Source organism: Pleurodeles waltl, chromosome 4_2, assembly GCF_031143425.1.
Source record: "Pleurodeles waltl isolate 20211129_DDA chromosome 4_2, aPleWal1.hap1.20221129, whole genome shotgun sequence".
In the NCBI taxonomy this organism is placed as follows: domain Eukaryota; kingdom Metazoa; phylum Chordata; class Amphibia; order Caudata; family Salamandridae; genus Pleurodeles; species Pleurodeles waltl.
Window position 1 is genome coordinate 53,099,076 of NC_090443.1, and position 22,329 is coordinate 53,121,404.

General features: G+C 44.0%; 1 protein-coding gene across 3 annotated transcripts in view; it reads right to left on the reverse strand.

Annotated features, from left to right (window-relative positions):
* TROAP (trophinin associated protein) overlaps positions 1 to 22,329 on the reverse strand; it is a 155,209-nt gene that overhangs the window by 109,285 nt on the left and 23,595 nt on the right. For all 3 annotated transcript variants that reach the window (XM_069230622.1, XM_069230620.1, XM_069230621.1), the window contains exons 2-5: positions 21,675 to 21,918; positions 21,037 to 21,295; positions 9,108 to 9,232; positions 8,594 to 8,684 (exon numbers count right to left, since the gene is read on the reverse strand). In XM_069230622.1, the coding sequence (XP_069086723.1) occupies positions 8,594 to 8,684; positions 9,108 to 9,232; positions 21,037 to 21,295; positions 21,675 to 21,887 (688 nt within the window). In that variant the 5' untranslated portion in view covers positions 21,888 to 21,918. The remainder of the gene's footprint in view (positions 1 to 8,593; positions 8,685 to 9,107; positions 9,233 to 21,036; positions 21,296 to 21,674; positions 21,919 to 22,329) is intronic.

The window sequence follows — 22,329 nt, forward strand, 5'->3', positions numbered from 1 at the left end:
ATTGCGTTTACGAATTTTAAGAAATCGCAATTTGCGATTTTCAATTTTGATACATCGCTTTTTGCATTTCTAAAATTGCGATTTTTTAAAAATCGCAATTTGGAAATCGCTAACCGAAATCTTGATACATCTAGCCCATAGTCTCTACCAGATAATGCGCTACGGAAGGCAAGCAACTTGTTCATCTGCTACAGACTTCTAGCTGCAGATTCCTTACCTCTGAATAGATAACCAAGCCAAGCCATTCTGGCGGTGGGCTACAGACAAATTTTCTACACTAACTATTCCTGCAGGAACGAAGGGGCAAAATGCCCATCTCTGCGGACCTGATTGTCCAGGTAGTAGTGCTTGCCAGGCAGCAACTTGAGCATCAATGCACACGTTTGCCAGATGTCAAGGCCTGGAACACTGTGTGCTAATGCTGTGGTTGCAGCTTTACCCTTGGTGCAATGGGCCCTTAAGCCCTTGGGAGGCTGCTTTTTGGCCAGTGCACGGCAGATTTTTATACAGAGAACGACTCAGTGTGAAATACTAACTCTGTACTGCCCAACCTTTCTTTGCGCGCACATACCCCACAAATAGTTGGTCGTCCACCCGTAACTCTTTTGTGCACTCAAGGTAGAACGACAACGCACTTTTTGGGTCCAGCTGGAGGAGTCACTCCTCTTCCTTACAGGGATGTGGAGGTGTGTAAAAAGTGGGCAAGGCGACAGACTGTCCCAAATGGAATGAGGGGTCACCACTTTCGGGATGAAAGAGGCATGGGTGCAAAGCACCACTTTATCAAGAAACACTGAGATATGGAGGCTTGGATGACAAGGCCTGCAGCTCACTCACCCTTCGGGCAGATGTTATGGCCATGAAAAAGGCCGATTTGATGGTGAGCTGCCTGAGTGGACAGTTATAAAGTGGCTCAAACGGAGCACACATGAGAAATGTAAGAACCAAGTTCAGGTCCCACTGAGGCAAAATGCAGAGCGAAGGGGCAAACATATGTACAAGCCTTTTTAAAAACCTATTTACAATAGGGGTGTTAGAAATGGGGTCTCTATTTGGCAGTCGGTTTGCACCCTGTCCAAGTAGGGACCTCACTCTAGTCAGGATAGGGGGATACCTGCTTAGAAATCCCCTGCTCACCCGCTTGGTAGCTTTGGCACGACCAGTCAGGCTTATCTCAGAAGCAATGTGTAAAGCATTTGCAGATAATACACAGTAATAAGTGAAAGCACTACAAAAGGACACCACACCAGTTTAAAAAAAAAAAAAAAAAAAAAAGAGCAATACGATAAAAATCCAACATGCAGTAATACAAATATGAATTCTGCAAGATTTACTCAAAAATATAGTTCCTTGAAGTCGATAGCTCCACCAGCGGCTAGCACGGTGTTGTGATCAGCAAAACCAACTGTTCAGGCCGGCCGCGGCGTCGCAGGCCAGCTATGGTGTTGGGAAGACACCCAAACAGAACATTTGGAATTGAAGGGCGTTGTGATCCTCACGGTGAGCTCTGGAGAGTGGCGTTGCGGTGTCTGTTCCCGAGATCGGTGTAGGGGTCGTCGGGACATTGAAGTCACAAGTGTTGCAGATCGAACTCCAGGACGACGAAGTCAGGAGCGCTGGCGTGGATGGCATCAGGGCTGCGGTGCCCACAGGTCACAGTGCAGGCAGTGGCTCGGTGACGGCGTCCAGCAGCGTCGGTGAGACTAGGGCTGTGGTGTGAAGCGGGGCGGTAAAACGTGCGGAGTCACCAGGTCATGGTCCAGACAGTGGCCTTCTGGTTGCTGAATCGCTGTCGTCGGTAGGCCCAAGCAGGAGGTGCGAGATGGTGCTTTGTGACCCTCATAAGCAGTGTCCACAGGCCACGGCGCAGGCATCAGCGCTGGTGTCAGCAAGAGCGGCAGCGTCGGGATGCCTAGGATGCAGTGAGAGCAAGGCGATGCAGGAGTGCGGGCCCACAGGTCACGGTGCGAGCAGCAGCTCAGTGAAGCCGTCCGCTGACTGCGTCTGTGAGACCAGGCTTGCAGCACAAAGCAGGCAGTGTGGCGTCGGGAGGTCACGTTGCAGGCCAGCAGCGTCATTGGCGGCGTCAAGCTGAACTGAGGCTTCTCTAATGTTTCTTTTTGTGAGTAGCAGTACAGACCATTCAAGCATTCAGGATCCATTATTCCTTAATCTGTGCTTATTTGGCTCATCTCCCTCATAGGTTAACATGGGTGCTGCCTTTAAATAACTTTAAAGCGCAGATTCCCTTTGAGGGCAGATAGAAATATGGAGTTTAGGGTCTCTGAACTTACAATTTAAAAATACATCTTTCAGTGAAGTTGTTTTTTGGATTGGGAGTTTGAGAATGCCACTTTTAGAAAGTAGGCATTTTCTTGTTTAAACCATTCTGTGACTGCCAGTTTGTGGGTCCGTTTGACAGTTGGGCTGTTTACATCTCTCCCCTAGAAAGTGACACAAAGGGAGCTGGGGTTTACCCTGCATATCCTGATGAGTCATCTGAGCTAGAATGGAGGAAGGAGTGGTCACTCACACCTGAAAGGATTGTGTCTGCCCTCACACAATGCAGTCTCCAACCCCCTGGCGTGTGTCTGGGGCCTTGCCTGGACACGGAAGGGCCTACAAACACTTAAGACTTTGCTTTGAAGTTTGCAACTTCAAAGGCAGAAAGGTGTTTAAGTACTGAACCCAAAACCCACGACTGCTAAAATCTTTCTGGAATCAAGAGGAACCTCTGCCAAGTAGAAGAGCTGAAGAGCTGGAGGAGGAGTACTGTCCCTTTGCTGACTTGCTTTGCTGGATTGGCCTGCAATGGCTGCCTTTGCCTTAAAAGAGAGCAAAGATGAACTTTGCTGTGTATCCTACTTGAGAACGTTCGCCAAGGGCTTGGAGTAGAGATTGCCTCCTGTTGGAAGTCTCAGGGGCACCAAAGACTTCAGTTCCCCGACCTGCAGGACTGGGAACTGTGTGTTTTGAGCTGTCCAAGAGGAGAAACTACTGTGAAGTCTCAGTTTTTAGTCTCTTTTTGGAGTCCCAAGGAGGAACTGATCAGACTCTTGTAAGCGCAAATCGCTCAGATGCAGCTGAGGCCTTCCCCATTGGCCCAGATTGCATCAAAGAAGGTTAGCATGGCAACAGTCCGCAGTGAAAAATGTACCAAAGATAAAGAGAATTGGTAGCTGTTCAGACCCTGAAATAGTCCCTCTGTTTGGAATAAGATGCCTCACAGCATTCATGTTATGCAAGGAGAGCCTGAAGGGAAAGCCCTGTGATTGCCCTGAGGGGACAAAAATAGCAGTCCAGCAAAATGGTTGAAGTAAACAGGGGTTGACCTAGAATGGAACTGGGGGGTTGGTGGGAAGGGGCATATGAGTGAGCATAGGAGGTATATAAATGCTAGTTAACACTAACCATGAAAGATATCCGCAGGAAACACTGGTTAGACCTAGGGGCCTGAGCCATGACCAAGTCCAAGGAGTGAATCATAAAAAAGGGTCCAAAAACAGGATAACTTTAGAAATTTTAAGGCAAATGAGGACCCACAAACTCATCATGAGTAACCTACAAAGTCAAGTGGGCACCAGTGCCCCTAGAAATCTTTGGAGGCCTCCAGACAGATTAACCTTAAGCGTTCCAAACCAGCTCTGCTTTACGATTTGAAGCAGAGCTCATGATGAAGCTCAGCAAGATAATCGATGGTTGAGAACCCAGCAAGAAGACTCTACTGGGCAACGGGCAAATAGATCAAAGTCACCACTGGGTGCTTGGGTAGAGGGAGAGACTTTTTCTAACATCAGGTTGGAAAGCAATAAGGGTGCTTCAGGGAAAGTACAAGGAAACATGTCATGCATGCACCTCCAGCACGCTTTATAGTAAAATGTACCAAGAATGTACTACTTTAAAAGTAACCCTGTGGAGAGCCCCTGTAGGCAGGCCCCAATGAGCTTCCAGAAGAGCCACGTATGACTTAGCAGGACATGACACAAGGGCCTTGAAGGATTTTCAGACTAATATCACTAAAGGCATCCTGCATAGTCCTTGGAGGCATACAATGTCAAGAGAACAGGCAGCCCCTAAAAGGGCAACAAGGGAATGTACACACAAACTTCAAACTGTGTCTTACAGAGCAAGACAAGTATAATATTAGCAGAGTACTGATAGAGCGCTAAAAGGACAAAGTAAAGAACAAAGTGCACACTGGCAAATGAAGGCCTGGACGGAAAAGGCCTAGAGGAAACGCAAAGCACTACACCACACCTCAAAGAAAACAAGTAAGTGTAGGTCACTTTAAGCGAAGATAGTTACAAGGCCTCGAAAAGAAACTGGGATATCTAAAATCTGGTCAGGAGCCCTTCTGACCCAGAGATAAAACCAGATCAAAACTCCAAATTAAACCTCAGGCCTGGACATCAATGGAAGGTATGTGGATATTGGAGAAACAAAAATCAGTTAAAAATCAAACCTTTAATCTTAACCTCTTCAGTGCAGGCGTTAGCCACTGGCTGACGCTCGCACTATCTCCCTGGTGCATGTCATGACCAGTGGCCGACACCAGGGAGGGGGCTTAAAAAATCCTCCGTTGCGTCGCACCAGAGGATTTTTTTTAAATAAAAAAACCCCAGGAGACACGGAAGATCTTCCATGTCTCCCCTCACCCGCCCCTTTGTGACGTCAGCACGCCACGAGGCGCACTGAAGTCACTATCTGTTGAGATGCTCCCTTTCAAACAAGGTCTTCTTGAATGGGTTTCTTGGCCCTCGGTTGCAGTGCAGGGAAGAACCCCCACTAGACACCAGGGATTTCATGGGGGGGGGGGGGGAAATCAGCGCACACTCTGGGAGTGATTTTTCAGTCAGAGGAGTCCCATTCAAAAACTCCTCTTCCAGTGATTAGGAGGGAGGTGATGAGGACAGTCCTGCTGTCCCTTCAGAAGCACAGTCTGTGCAGAGAAACAATAGCGGGTTAGCCCAACCCAGAGAGCAGGTCCATGCGGCGGCAAGCACAGAGAGAGTGCTCTCTTGGGAGCTCGCCAATTCAGTTCAGCCCCAAATTCCACCACCCAAATCGTATTGTGTAGACATCAAAATTATCTATCACAAAACAACCTTGTTTTGTAAGACAGGCATCTGCGTTTTTGGTCCTGGGGGTCGGTGGCCACATAGGTGAAACTTACCAAACCCAGAAATTTCTAGAAACTAGACATCCGCGGGAGTCCACAAAGGTGTGACTTTTGTGGATTCCCCAAAATTTTCTTAGCCAGAATACCCTGCAAAGTTGAAATGTTGAATATAAACTATTTTTTTCTTGGATTTCTGTCACACAAACTACAGGAATATGCTTAGATCCACAATTTTTTTACCACCTAGTGTTTCCCCTGATAAACCACCTAGTGTTTATCACCTAGTGATGTCCTGATAAAAACGCTACCCCATTTGAGTGCCTGTACCTAGTGCTTGAGTCAGGAATGGATCACCCCGGGACCAACAGTTGCCCTCATGTAAGGACCAACATTGACTGGTGTGTGATCTATTCCTGACACGGGCACTAGGCCTACCCACACAAGTGAGGTACCATTTTTATCGGGAGACTTGGGGGAATGCTGGGTGGAAGGAAATCTGTAGCTCCTCTCAGATTCCAGAACTTTCCATCATCGAAATATGAGGAAAAGTGTTTTTTTGCCAAATATTGACGTTTGCAAAGGATTCTAGGTAACAGAACCTGGTGAGAGCGCCACAAGTTACCCCATCCTGGGTTCCCCTTGACTAGTTTTTAAAAGATGCACATGTTTGGTATGTTTTCCTAGGTACCAGCTTAGCTAGAGACCAAAATCCACAGCTAGGCACTTTCCAAAAAACACAGCAGTTTTCAATGTAAAAACTTGATGTGTCCATGTTGCGTTTAGGAGCGTTTCCTGTTGCGGGCACTAGGCCTACCAACACAAATGAGGGACCATTTTTATCGGGTTGACTTGCGGAAATGCTGGGTGGAAGAAAATTTGTAGCTCCTCTCAGATTCCTGAACTTTCTATCATTGAAATATGAGGAAAAGAGGTTTGTTTGCCAAAGTTTGAGGTTTGCAAAGGATTTTGGGTAACAGAACCTGGTGAGAGCCCCAGAAGTCACCCCATTCTGAATTCCCAGATGTCACCCCATTCTGAATTCCCCTAGATGTCTATTTTAAAAAAATGTATAGGTTTGCTAGGTTTCCCTAGGTGCCGGCTGAGTTAGAGGCCAAAGACCACAGCTAGGCACTTTGCAAAAAAACAGGTAAGTTTTCTTTGGGAAAATTTGATGTGTCCACGTTGTGTTTTGGGGCATTTCCTGTTGTGGGCACTAGGCCTACCCACACAAGTGAGGTACCATTTTTATTGGGAGACTTAGGGGAATGCTGGGTGGAAGGAAGTTTGTGGCTCCTCTTAGATTCCAGAACTTTGCAGCACCGAAATGTGAGGGAAAAGTGTTTTATTTGCCACATTTTGAGGTTTGCAATGGATTCTGGGTAACAGAACCTTGTTAGAGCCCCACAAGTCACCCCATCATTCTGAATTCCCCATGGTGTCTAGTTTCCAAAAACGTATAGGTTTGCAAGGTTTCCCTAAGTGCCGGCTGAGCTAGAGACCAAAATCCACAGCTAGGCACTTTGCAAAAAACACGTCCGTTTTTATTGTAAAAATGTGATGTGTCCACGTTGTGTTTTGGGGCATTTCCTGTCGCGGGCACTAGGCTTATCCACACCAGTGAGGTACCATTTTTATTGGGAGACTTGGGGGAATGCTGGGTGGAAGGAAGCTTGTGGCTCCTCTCAGATTCCAGAACTTTGCAGCACCGAAATGTGAGGGGAAAAAATGTATTTGTCAGATTTTGAGGTTTGCAAAGGATTCTGGGTAACGGAACCTGGTGAGAGCCCCACAGGTCACCCCATCCTGGATTCCCCTAGGTGTCTAATTTTCAAAAATGCACGTTTGGTAGGTTTCCTTAGGTGCCGGCTGAGCAAGAGGCCAAAGACTACAGCTAGGCACGTTCCAAAAAACACGTCAGATTTCAATGTAAAAATGTGATGTGTCCATGTTTGGTTTCCTGTAGCAGGCAGGAGGCCTACCCACACAAGTGAGGTACCATTTTTATCTGTAGACTGGGGAGAACACAGAATAGCAGAATACGTGTTATTGCCCCTTGTCTTTCTCTACACTTTTTCCTTCCAAATGTAAGACAGTGTGTAAAAAACAAAGTCTATTTGAGAAATGCCCTATAATTCACATGCTAGTATGGAGACCACAGAATTCAGAGATGTGCAAATCACAACTGCTTCTCAACACCCTATCTTGTGCCCATTTTGGAAATACAAAGGTTTCCTTGATACCTATTTTTCAGTCTTTATATTTCACCAAATGAATTGCCGTATACATGGTATACAACGAAAACCCACTGCAAGGTGCAGCTCATTTATGGGCACTGGATACCTAGGGTTCTTGATGAACCTACAAGCCCTATATATCTCCGCAACCAGAAGAGTCCAGCAGACGTAATCGGTTATGGTTATTGCTTTCAAAAATCTGCCATAGCTGGAAAAAATTATAGAAGAAAACGTGTCCGGAAATGGCTCTTTTTTTCACCTCAATTTCAATATATTTTTATTTTAGCTGTTACTTTCTGTAGGAAAACCTTGAAGGATCTACACAAACTACCCCTTGCTGAATTCAGAATTGTGTCTACTTTTCAGAAATGTTTAGCTGTCTGGATCCAGCATTGGTTTCACACCCATTTCTGTCACTAACTGAAAGGAGGCTGAAAGCACAAAAAAAATTGTTAAAATGGGGTATGTCCCAGTAAAATGCCAAAATTGTGTTGAAAAATGTGGTTTTCCGATTCAGGTCTGCATGTTACTGAAAGCTGGGAAGATGGTGATTTTAGCACCGCAAACCCTTTGTTGGTACCATTTTCATGGAAAAAACACATGCTTTCTTCAGCAGCCCTTTTTTTCCCCATTTTTCTGAAGAAAAGAAAGGAAATATTTACTGTATGTTGGCTAACTTCTTGGACTCCTCCACGGGAACCCACAAACTGTGGGAACCTTTAGAATCCCCAGGATGTTGAAAAAAAAGGACGCAAATTTGGCGTGGATAGCTTATGTGGACAAAGCGTTATGAAGGCCTAAGCACGAACTACCCCAAATAACCAAAAAAGGGCTCAGCACTATGTGTGCATGGGGGGTGGGGGGTGCCCAGCAGCCAAGTGGTTAAGAGTTCTGGGAGGAACTTTAACAACAATGAACCACAGAGTCTGGTCATTGTCCCTGGCTTGCTGCAACACTGGCTTGTTAAAATATTCATGACAAATACTGTTATGAAAGGTGAAGCAAACTGCATAAGAGGAAATAGGGTGGCAAAAAGGCTGGAGGACAAGGAGACATACAGATAGAATTTATGCAGGCTGAAATGGAGAGGAAGCAAACAAGAGGCAGGTGGAAAGACACAGGTAGGGACAGTTTGAAACAGACTTCCAGATTCTAAATACCCCGTACCGCTCATGTCAAACACCCTATTTAGGGGCCTCATTTGACAGGGTATTGGTGGGTGGAGGGAGTCAGACAGTACCTTGCTCTGCCAGAATGGAGGGGCGTGGCATGGGACCCAAAGCCAAGTTGGGTCGCTGGGTTGGTGCGCCATACGCTGACATTCGACCAGTCTGCAAAGAAAATGACTGTAATGAGTTCTGAACTTCAACTGAAACACAATGGCAAGGCATAAAAAGAAAGTTGTACCTCAAACACTGACTAGAGAGGAAAAACAGTAAATAAAGCCAGTGGTGTGTCAAGAACCAGCACAAAAGTAATGCCTCACACTATACAAGATTACATCACCCAGATGATCAGTGATCGGCGCTACTCACACACAGGTCTCAAAAAGTTAATACAGCTCCATGCTTGGGTGTGGTGAAGAACGACAGGGTAGGAGATGAAGAGAGATGAGGTAAAAAAGGGAATAGTGAGCGATGATGATGGTGAATACATACAGCCATTCTCCACTGATCCCTAGTACACACTGCTTCCAAAGAGGCAGAACTCACAGGGGCTTGGGTTACTGCATGTAGTGTAGACACACTGCTTACTTGTATTGGTACCCTCAGAGGCAGGCTGTGTTTCGCACCAGGGGCATGGGCACTAGGCAGTCCCACATTGTTCAGGATTGTAGCCAGTGCCTTGGGGTCAGCCCTGAAGTCCTGTCCAACAGGCCCTGAAGAGGACAAAAAATATGAAAAAGACATTTACCACCAGAAATTGAAAATGGTCTTAATTCCAATAACACAACTAAAAAAAAAATGGGGGAATTGGGTGAATTATTTAAAAAAGGTTTACATTTTGGTACAATTGTAAAGAGTGCTGGAAGCAGGACAGGCGGTGATAGTAGGTGTATACAGTTTGGGATAGTGTGGGAAGGGCTCACAGGTCTTTGGTTTGGCTACTGAACACAAGGACCTTGTCTTTATTAACCATCACAGAATCACTGAATGTCAAACACTCCCTTGCCAAATCACACAATGGGTCTAGGACTGCATAATGAATCGCACTTTGAGTTGGGCGTGTCTGCAGCATCTCTTCAAAGTTGCATTTCAGGACGGCATGTAACAAGTGTTTGTGACCATAATTTCGGTCGCAAACCATTTTTAGGTTACCAACTCCTCAAAGGTGGTGGTAACCCATTCACAAAGGCAAATCAGTCATTTTAGGACACTTTCCCCACTGTAAATGCAAAACAAGAGTATGGAGTGGGTAGTGATCTAGCGACATTTTAAAAAGCGAAATATTAAATGCAGCACTGTTTCTTTCAAGAAAAAGGGCTGCATCTAAAACTAAAAAATATTGAAAACACAATCACAGGCATAGTCGTCTGCGGACAGCATGTCACCATTCCTCTAATGGCTACCCATTGGAGTAAGTCACAATTTGCCACCTAATTCATGAAGAGTAATAAGGCATGTTGGATCATTCCTCACTCCGAATCTTTATTGTGCAAACTGACCTATTAATACATATGTCGGTTCACCAAATAAATTAGCTGGCATAAAAACGTAAGTTGCAAACTAAGTACATCTGGACCTAAGTCGCTGTTATGAATTGCTAATAATAATTCCATAGTTAATGTCCTTTGCAGAGTGTTACATAAATAACAGATGTCTATTATTATCACTTTTTGTTGTTGGTTCAAAGAGCTACAGAAACTGTTCTTTTCCCCCTCAGATCTTACCACAAAAGAAGAAAGAACATGGGCAGGGTATTTTACAATGCTTACTGTTTTTCCTTGGGGGTCTCTCTCTTTGGTGATAAAATTAGTACATTTCCAGCAGCAGAAAGCAAACAGACCTGAAACAATGGCCTACTGTCTACAGCTCTGCAAGGAGGTGGTCAGGACTGCCAACTGGCCCCAAACTGTGGGGCTGACTTCATTCAGTTGTGTCTTTTTAGCCAACACCTTTTGGTATTCTGGAATTTTCAGCCTCACTTTTCCAAACAATGTATGAGCTGCATATTGTAAAATGTTGTTTGATATATATAGTGGTCTGGCTGAAGGTGACAACTGTGATGGCTGACAGGTGTTGCTGGGTAAGAGTAAAACAAATAGGCTATCTTATTCCAATTAGAAAACTAATATCAATGTGATGAACTAATCTCAGAGGCCTCAGGTTTTACTTTTGATTTGTGCACTCCTGGTGTTATGTGAGAGAACTTAGGTACCCCGCTTATGTACGAGAAAGTTACAAAGTTTAAAGGCACCCATTTGTGGTGATTCTGCAGCTGCAGTAATTGAAGTTAAAAAAAAAATTCTCCTCTGCTTTGGGTTACCATCCTCCCATGAGTCTACCATTGTTATTTCAAATTATTGGGCTTGGTTCATACCATGCAGAACCTTGCTTCCTCCCTGTCTAAAGATGACTACCTCCACCTCATGGGCTGCTCTTACTATCTCTTTTAACCTACAGGTGCAGTAGTTGAGCCTGCTGCAGAGCAGTCCCTCCTTCCTCCTCCAGGTAACTGATGCTCAGCTCACCTATTTTATCTCTCCAATCAAAGGTATCCAACTAGGGAATTCAACTAAAATGAAGGGGGCTAAAATAGAGTACCTATGGCGTGTTCTTGGTTTGTGCCCAAAAGACGTGAGGGCTAGAGCCCTTCTGATGTGTAGCCATTTTAGCTATAGTTTTATATATGCTATGTTAGCAAACTAGGCCTGCCGCTGTGCACTTTAACCAAGATTTATTTTATTCAGCTTTGTATTATTGTTTTAACATTAGCTTCATTTGTGGTCTTGTTTTATTTTCTCTATCTAGCTGTTCTTCACATAGACCAGCACTGCATTCTCAAACAAGGCATTTCTCTCACTCTGTGCTTTTCTCAAGGCTGCAGTAAGATAGGCTGCCAGCAAAAGTGGTACACTGTCTCCAATGTTCACAGAAACATACACACTCTTACGTGGGGGTCCTTTCTTGGAACATTAGCTGTTTTATTATAAAAACACTACTCTGACCCATGTACGTTAGATGGAGATTCCAGCCAGATGACCACAACTGTATGCTGATTGCTTCACTGCAGCTACTTATGTAGACTACAGGTCTCTTTGCTCTGGTATGAGGGATGATGTCTTCCCAGGGGGAACCTGAAGGGCAGAATTAAAGCTTCAAATGCTGTGCTCTAACATAGCTTAGGTAGGAACTATCCTTAAAAAGCTTAGTGACAACATCGTAGCGTTATTCTTGTGTTTTACTCTACTTGTCACAATTTTAATCATATTGTGCTTCATCGTCCTAGTTATTGCAATCCATGCTCTATTATCCAATATGCAGTTACTTCAATAAAACCTTATTGAACTTTACTCTGCCTCTGATTGTCCTTCAGTGTGTGAGACTAATATAACTAAGAGAAATGGATGAGATCTGAGTGACCACTATTCCCCTGAGGAGTCATTTATATCATGCGCCCTGGTTGCCACAATCATCCCTACTCTTGGGTGGAGATGAGGCACTGCTAGTTAGCCGTAACAAATCTGGATTAGGAAAAAGGGCGTCACGTGGTGCTGGATCAGAATCAGTCCCCCACAGTACAGGTGATTCTGCCACCCGAATCTAGTAGTCTCATTAGGATAATGAGAACCTACATGATATGGCACCGCCCACGTTTGGTCAGGCACTAACTTTCAGGTCCTCCTGAGTATCTCTGTCTCATTACAAACAAAGACACCTCCATACTATCTACGGAGACGCCCGTGGTATTGAGGATTTTCCTCCTCAGCTAAGTAGGGAGTACCTAACTAAGCTGTAGGTTGTTCAAGCTTGAACCCTAAAAGGATAATCCTCATTTAGTGTGCTTATCTCTGAAATAAAATTACCATTCACCATGGCGAACCCGCAACAGGTAGCAATTGCAGTTAATATGCGACCACCCCTTACAGCACATTTAATGACACATTGCCTAATGACACATGGCCTAATGACCCGGGGGGGTCCAGTTACATTCGTTGTTGAGGCTCATCCAACCTAAAGAACAGAAACTTTCTATTCTTGGGTCACATTTCCAGCAGTTGATGGGAACACAAACACATTCCACCACTATACACCTGCACAATATAGAGCTGATGCATATTTAGAAATACCTATCTTATCAAGACCATAATAATTGGCTTGATTGCACCCTACCACATACAGTTCTACACGTTAGGTTAGGTCCTCTAAGTAATGATGGTCCTATCTGGCCGTTATTGGCCACATATACACCACACCCTGATGCAGCAATCTTGACGGCAGCTGAGGTTCGCCGCTTATATACTGAGCTTACGGCAATATAAAGACTATTAGTACACTTTGTAATGCAAACATTAAATACAAACCCAGCACGTGCTGCCCCGGTGCAACCACATGCAGCACCACCAGGTATTAATCCTGCCACTGTACATTCGATCATGGGTAAAGTACCCGCCAAAGGGGAAGAGATTCCGTTTTGGTTAGCTCAAAAAATAAATGCACTGGAAGCAGTATTTCCCCATACGGGCCTCAGGATAAACATAGAATATTAACTATGTGCTTGCCATTTGGGATGGTTCCTACAGTAGATAACTGAAATACTTGGGGCATGGTACACCGACACTTGCCAATCTTCCGGAAGTGTTAAAACAAATTCAAGATGAATACAGGGCTGCCCTGGCCCTGGACTTGGGGATGCAACTTATGGGCAATTTTACCACTGTATTTTCAATTATATTAAGTAACCTTTAAGGGGAAGCAGTTGCACTAGCAGTGCATATGCAGCTCGGGGACGTTCCTCCACAGGATCAAAAACGTGATCTGCCAAAGATTAATCGCAGAGACCTACTCTTTTATTGGTTGAGATAGTCTGAGGGCCAGACCCACAAAACCACAGTTTCAGGGTAAATCAAATAAAGATTTTACCAAGCAAGCACCTGAGAGTTCCAAAAGACACTGGGATAAAAAACAACAAACAGCTAAAAAAGAAAGGGGAGAATTTCTGCATTCGGAGACCCCTCAGAATAGATATAATCTTAGAAACAGAGATAATATAAAAACGCCTGACAGATATCAATATACTGATACACGCCAATCTCGTTCCTTTCAGGACTCACTGGAAGAACGCAGTGAGAGGTGGGCGGTTAGAGCAGAAAACTGAGTACGTGAAACCGAGACAAGAATCACAACGCTCAACAGAAGTTTCTGTTAAAAACAAAGAGAAACTTCCCCAACAAAAAGCCCAATTTAAAAAAAGGAAAGTGGCAGCAGTTGCGATTCGTCATGCAACTCAGGAAGAGGGCTCTATTGAAGAACAAGACGTGGCCACTAGCTTTGCTAGACAGTGCAGCAGAGGTCACAATATTTTGCCGGAATCTTCAAGAGTATCTGGAGGTGAAAGCAACTGATGACCTCTTACAAGTTGAAACTGCAGACATGAGTGTCTCCACGCCTGATAGGGTGTACAAAGTAACGATACAGGTAGGAGACACTGAACGCACAATGAACGCAATCTTTTGGGACTGCGTGGTTAACATTTATGATATTTTACTGGCCTAATAGGATTGCCCACCTGAATTTGTCCGTACTTGCCATATGGGGAAGAGGTTATCAAACCTCCTTTCTCACCTCTGGTACCCGATGAGCTTGCAGAATCCTACGCCATTGCTTGGGCATTGGCGCAGTCACCCGCGTTAGAGCGCAACCACGTAGGGTGGGATAAAGATTCCCCCTATCATGTAATTCCAATTAAAACCAACCACAATAACCAATAAAACATAATGCTAAAGCACCTGTGTGGGAAATCCTCACACAACTAGAGTACAAAGGAGTAATTGTATCCTGTGTCTCACCAATGAATAATCCTGTATTCCCTGTAGTTAAACCGGACCATCCATACGGAATAGTCTTTGACTACAGACACTTAAACAGTCAAACACGCATATATGCTATACAAAACTCTCACAGCACTGCACTTGTGAATAACAGTGCACAAAAAATAAAAAAATAAAAAAACATTGGATATTTCCAATGGCTTATTCTGCCAAAATATAGCGCTCGAGAGTAGAGACTTAAGAAGTTTCAGCGCACTAGGCTCCCAGAAAAAATTCTGTTGTTTACCACAGGGGTACAAGAACAGTCCAGGACTGTTCGGGGCTTGTGTAACTTCAGTATTGCACGACATTGACCCTGAAGTATTGTCCTATGTAGATATCATCTACCTTACGGACGATGAATTACTGCAACATCTCAGATGGGTAGCCAGCATTGTTGTAAGATTTGCTAAATTTGGCTATAAATTCAACTTAAAAAAAAACAAAAATAGCCTTCCTTAGTGTCCTTTTTCTGGGATACGAATTATCAAGTGAAGGATAGAGCCTAGAGCCACAATTCTTAGAAAAATGCGCAGACTTACAACCTCCAAATACCATTAAAAGACTCCAATCACTATTGGGTTTTCTAAATTATGGCAGAACATACATTCCAGATTACGCATCACACATCAAACCCTTATATGACTTGATACATTCAGACTTTTCCAGTAAATCCTAGACAGTCGAACACATACGCATTCTCAGAGCATTGCAACAAGACATGCTTGCAGCACAGCACCAATACCCCAGGGACAATAAAAAACATCTGGTCATCAGAGTAATTGCTGGTGCCACTGGTTTCACCTATGTAACATTTAATGTGGGTGAGACAGTCCTGATTGCATACAAATCACATTTGTACAGGACAGCAGAACGTTTTGCTCCCACTGAGTAAATTCTCACTGCTGTTCAGATGGCTGTCATTAAAGAAAGACCACTAGCACAGGGGGAAACACATTGTCGTATCTCCAACCCCAGCCCTCGAGGCTGTTACCAAAGCCAGCGTTCCAAACGCTAAAGCATTACATCCACTTTGGATCCAATGGGCAACGTCTATGACAGCCACTGATGTAGACTATATTTTTTACCCAATGTAACAAACGCAAGAATTTTTGCAATATGAACTAGAATACCTAGTTCTGGCAAATACATTGCCTATTGATCAGTATCAAAGACTAAGGTACACTGATGGCTCAGCACAACCTTCTATAGGAACAATGCATCAATACTCCGCTACTTGCGCAGTCATAAGCGGCTACATGGAGGGTAATAAATTCTATCCACAACATACCTTTACGCAAACCCTGAGGGATTGCACTGCACAACTAGCAGAGCTAAAGGCTCTGGTGATGGCACTAGAACCTACGGATCCTGACCAGCTAACGCTGATTGTCTGTGATTCGTACCATTGTTTCCAGTCCTTCAATCAATATCTACATTACTGGCGCCAGAATGGGTTCAGAGATTCTAAAGGTAAAACCATCAAACACAGACTTCTGTGGGGGAAAGTAGCGGATCTGAAGGAAACGCTACCAAATGTCCATGTTCTATATACACTTGGACACCAGAGCTTTGGAATACACTGGCTGATGAAGCAGCCAAATCAGCAGTAGCTACAGCTTCTGTTGCTGCAACAACTCGTTCTAGAACTAAACCGGACAATGAAATACTAGCTGCTGTGCAAGTCTCGACTGACGGCACACCTTTACCTAAAGGATATCCCATTAAATATTCCTACCGGATGGGAGGTTTCCTAGACACAGAAGTAAAAATACGAGGCGTGGGAATTCAAGTAATTCCCAATAAAGACCCAAGACCAGAGTTGATCAAAGCAGTACATGAGGGGGTTGCTTATGCCCATGCAGGTGTGGCAGCTACAATATCATTGTTGCAGGCTCGTTATTAGTGGTCAGGTCTATATAAACAGACCAAGCAGTATGTCCTTTGTTGTGATATCTGCCAACAAATTAAGGGTTCCACTGTCAAACGCGCACCGCAGACACCTCTCCTAATTTCTAACAAACCATTACAATGTGTGTACCTAGACCACTGTGGTCCCATGACACCGGACAGTGCATATAAATACATCTTAGTTGCTGCTGACTACTGCTCCAGATTTCTATGGGTCTGGCCACAACGTTCGGCTGACGCTCGGACTGTTATTAGGTTTGCAAGTCTTTATCGGCACATATGCAGTTGCGGCTTTCCACTCGGACCAGGGCCCTGCTTTCGCCTCAAGGGCATTCGGGGACACCATGGTTTCTTTAGGGGTCCAACCCCATTGCTGGTCCCCAATTCATCCAGAGGGAAATAGTGTTGTGGAGCGACGAAACCAAGATTTAAAGCAATCCTTAACAGCCAGCGTATTAGGTACGGGTCGTATTTGGCTTAATCACCTGTATGGAGTCCAGAGAGCACTTAATAATATGCCTAGAAGGTCCCTGGGGGGTTGTACTTCACACTAGTGCCTGTTTGGAACTCGAATGTATGTTTCAGATCTTGATTGTCCTGGTGTGGAGGCAGCAAAATGAACATGTCACTGTCTTGCGGGAATTACAACAGTTCTGTGACGACAACGCTTCTGCCAGTGCTGCCTCCTTAGGAATTAAGGATGTACCAATAACATCTACTGGCTGGATTCCAAAGGTTGGGGATCTAGTACGTGAAATAGTTGCTGTGAAAAAGGAGTTTGGTCTTTTCTGTTGTGCACCAGTTCCATCCTGGGAATACACGGTACCAGAACTGTTATTCTACCACTGCTGCCTGGCTCTAAAGAAAACCGCTTTGTCTCCATCGACAATGTCAAATTATACCATGTGGCCGATCCTGCACAGCAGACCAAGAGGAACAACCAGTAGTACCTGAATCCTTCTCACTACTGGTAAAGATGTCCCTCTGCAAGTTTTGAGCAACGACACTGACACCTCTCCAAGTGTGGGGAGGGTGGAAAATGAACTTTTTATTAGTTCCACTACAATCTTTTACAACAACAACACAGAAATTACTGCTCAATTTGACTCGACTTCTACACAAACGGATGGCGTCATTTATAATGAACCACCGCAGGAGACTTCTACCAGTTCTCCTCATTCAAATATGGCTTCAGTTTTTGCACTAACTGCCTATGGATACTTTGCTGAAATCACGGATACCTTCTCGGAATCATCTGCCTCTTCTGCATTGGATGTGTCAAAAACACATAAGCTGATAATTTGGCTCAAAACAAATTATTTATTTTCCCATGGAACTATCTGTGGCTTTCCTTGACTGTATTAGCGGTCCTCCTTTGGATTGGCTTTGTTATTGTTTTCTTCCTGCTGATACATGGTCATTACCTTCCTGAAAGATCTACAGTTGAACTGGTGGATGAGGTCCTAAAAACCCTTTTTTCTTCTCACAAGATCCGCAGAGACTTGTCTTTCGTGAACATTTCCGCTATACCAGTTCCTGATGGGATTGTTTGGGATAAAGTCACATTTGATTTATACGGCCCGATGGAGGTCATTCAAATACCGTATGTGTTTAAACTTTCTATGAATGTTGTAATAATACCCGGAGTTTGTTTCTGATGACTGGGATGTGAAAACAGTAAATTCTATGATAACTGAGTTGCAGTATTTTACTGTGTTTAAAAGTGAGGATGTTCATCAATCCAAGGAGGATTATGGAGACATGTTCTGTTGTAATTATTATGGACACCATTTTATTCACAGAGCAGGTACCCCGAAGACTATTTTTAATTATACACAATGGGAACACTGTCCAACTCCCCCACAAGAAAGTTCTAAAATATATAATGGGAAATTTACGTATTTTTCTGGGCACTATATTAAAAATGCTGAGTCATTATTTCAAATTGCCATTGATGGAAAATGTACATATATTATTGACAGATACAAAATTCATTACTCGGATTCCTTTGTTTCCCGGTTGGCTATAGAAGGCTATGAATATTGGTGGAAGTCGACGGACTTAAAAAGTGTGTGGGGAACAAAACATTGGCAAATATGAGGAAAGGAAGTTTTATTTAGAGCATGCCTGATATCTGTTCAAATGATATTTTTGAACTAAACTGTACAACAGACAAGTTGTTTAGGGTTAGCAAAAGTTACGGATCTGAATGCGCCTAGTATTCCTGCCCCAGCAAAATTTTACTAATGGCAAAAATGTATCAATGTAACAGAAGATCAGCTCGATGAATGGGTCCAAAACGGCACATTTAATACTTCACTTTCACGTCCTGGTGGGTGGTTATTGTGGCCAATAGATACCAATGGGTGTCATAAACGTTTCGTAAACTCCACTGGGGGTTTTAGCCTGACCCTCCCTATGTGTCATCTGAACTTGCAGGTATAGTGACAACATACACTGTAGGGAAACTATGCCAGCAATGATTGAAGAGTTTCTCACTAGATGCTGTTAAAGAACACCTCAGTCTCCTGTCTAATAATACTGACTTAAAGGATTTCCTGTTAGGCCCCAAGAAACAAGGCAGAAAGTGCTCCTTGTATGCAGTTTACAATGAAATTTGGAAGCTTTCTCAACAAGAAACTGCTGCCCGGTTAAGGCAAATAGATCAGGAAAATTTACAGAAGGCATTAGCTGTTGTAGATAATGAGATTAATACCCCATCCAACTGAATATACACTGTAAACATTGTTTCTTCTGCAATAGACATAGTACAGAGTGACATGTCCTCTCTACACCATGGACAAAGTCAATTAAGATCCATTATGCAGTTAGGGTGGACACTACAACGTTGAAGGCAGGTCGCGTTCCCTGGCAACACGTCAGCGCAAGGGACATATTTTCCACATTTAAAGTGACAACAACAAATATTGGCTAAGAAAGAAGCGACTTATGTCATGTTAAATATTGAGAAATTGGAAAAGTTGCCTTTTACTGTGGCTGAAATACCATCTGCTGAGTGGTTACTACATGGGGTCATCAATCTGCCTATTTCAACACTTCAACTCACATCCTGCTTAAAACACATTCCAGTGGGAAGATATGAAAGGCTAGGAGATAGTTATATGCAGGAGGTGTGGGAGCTACCCTTCACGTACAAATGTCTCAGTAGCACAAAAGAGGTCTTTCTTAGCGGTAGCAAATGCAAGACTTCTGCCAGCCATTCAATTGTCCTTGCAAGGGGCGTACAACGCTTCGGCAGCAAACTTTGGCTTATTTTTTGAAAGGAGTCCCAGTCCCCTTGATTAGACCTGCGTTGCTAGTGCTCTCGAATGGCAGTTATGTGCTCTTTAATAGTGAGAGCTGTTGTGGGATGCGAGCCGGATTAGTTTGTTGTTTCTGTTTCCAAAATTGTTACATGTGGCGGGAACGTACTTTTTTCTCCTACACGACAGAGGAATGTAGCTGAGATTTGGGCCCATATCGCTACTTCAAATGTGAATTTTGACAAGCTGAGCAGACTCAAGGCTTTATTGTTTCAAAAACATGTGGTGCTTAAATCTGCACGCGAGACCTATGCGCCTCAGGTTGCGAGGTCATCCGCACAGATAGAGTCCCTTTTAAGTACTAACTTTCCGAGACACTTTGGCGAGCTCATTGGACAGATATTTAATGCGTCCAGTAATACTGCAATCGCAAATTTCTTTAAGGGTGTTGGTTCTGGTTTTGTTCTGGTTTTGTTCACACCTTCCCCTCTATATTTGGCATCCACTCAATATTTTCCAGTATTTTCAGGGGATTTTCGATGACTTTGGCTATAATAGGTGGAATTTTGCTAATGCTACTTTTTCTTTGCAATGGCTGTCCCGTTACACCAAGGAGAACTGAAAGCACTTCCATCAGTGCAGCTGTGTTGTGAACACATGATGCAGTACTTTGGAGCACTTTCCTGGAGCAATTGAAGTGCGAGTGGTCTCTGTCATTCAGACCGGTTTTGCATTGTGTGCAGCCGGTGTTTTGGTGCATCTGGTGCCTTTTTGAATGTGTACTGAAAGTTTGTCTTTCTATGCAGCACTTGCTTTCACTGGACGCTGATCTGTTGATGTTCTCGCTGAGGGCTCATTACCACACATGCGCGTTGAGGGTGCGTTTTGCTACGGGAAGCTGTTTATGAGTTGCTCTTTGTGGATCATGCAGCTCTAAACTCACTGTTGGGCACACCACGGAATGCTGCTGCCTCGGCTGGCGCTCAGGCTTTGGAACACGAATGCTCCTTGGTTTTTCTTGGCGAATAACTTTCTACTTTACCACCTGCCGAAGTGGAAGATTTCCTGTCTTCAATAATCCCAGATTCAATTGGGGGGGAGAATTAAAGAGAGACAAGCATCAAAATGCGGGTGCTGTGCCCCCCCCCCAGTGGCTACAGCTCTGATGAAGAGGACCTCGTTTTGCTACAGATCTGATGAATATGCCCTTTATAAACATGCCGCACTCATACAACAAGATCTCATACACATGCTGCAATACTCTGTCTGATTCTGCATTATCATGCAGTACGAGTATATGTATATATATATATATATATATATATATATATATATATTCATATATTCCTCACTTAGGTAGTCCAGTTCTCCGTACACATCACACTCATACAATATGAGTCTACATACATCTCCAAAGAACAATGAAATACTATCACTGGTTCAATAGGATGAGACCCATCTTGTTTAAGATCCACCTACCATTCTCTGGTGCAGGCTTCTTTGGTGCTGTGTTCTTTGCATTGTTCTGCCCAAAACGAATTTCCTTCAGTGGTCCCCCAGCATGAAGAGCCTGTGGGCCTGCGGTGGGAGGTTGCTCAGGAGGCAGGACCTCTGAGTAACTATCCAAGGGATTGCTGGTCACTAGTTCAGCAGAGGGCAAGACCTGGAATCGTTCACCTTTCTGTGTCAGGCTGAAGGGACAGGGGCGCGTGCAAGACTTCTTACTTACAGCTTTGCCCTGAAGAAGAACAAAGTCAAAAAACCATCACTGTCCACACCCCGTGCCTCCAGCAAAGAAATGTACAGCGCCAGCTCTAATCCACCCAACAGAACATTTCATAAACCCCAGGGGTAGCAAATATTTGTAATGGAAAAAATAACCAGATAACTGTAGCCCCAACTTTATTGTAAAGACATATACATTTAAAAGATATATTAAAATAATTGCCACATTAAAATACTCACGTAAAAAATAAGCGTCATAAAAACCAACAATTGCTAACCCATCAATATGGGGTCTCAACTTGGACAGGAAGCTGTGCTTAAGCAACCCAAGTGTAGGGGGAAGGCTTGCACCTACTGGCCTTACCCCCTCTACCCAACACCACCCTGGGTACCTTGTGAAACTTGGCTTTCCAGGACTCGTGCAGTTTCTTGAAGTCAGGCACAGGCCTGCTTTTCGTCGCCACAGGAATTTTACTCCTGGTGAAGTCGGGAACACAGGCCAGTGAGGGATTATTCTCCTTGCCCAAGCAGCTCAAACTTGCTGCTGCTTTTTCTGCTGGCTGCGCTGCTGGACTTTGATGCGGCATCCTTGGTCCTCCAACCATCCAAGAAAATTCTCACCAAGGTGCGTTTAGTCTGGTCACAAAAGATACTCAATTTCAATCCAGAACAAACGTGTGTCTAAAGGCTACACATTATTAAACGTGATGCAGAAAACTCACATACAAAATGCAGATTTTCAAAATAATACGTACTGGACATTTGTGATCCAACATGTGTCAGAATGGTTAATTTTAGACCGCAAACTCTGCTCTCTGATACTGAATATTTCACAATTTTCAGAAATGCAAAAAGTCATAAAATCGAACCTGGATGTGTAGAAATGGAGAAGGAACATGCTTTCAAACAGTTTTTGTTTGAACCTGGTTCGAAGATAAAGTGCAAATTATGCGGCAAGCATTCTTCTCGTTGCCACCTTTAAGACTTCACAATAACTATTGTGGGCACAGGGATAATTGTGTCTCAGGAGAGTTCTGTTGGTCAATT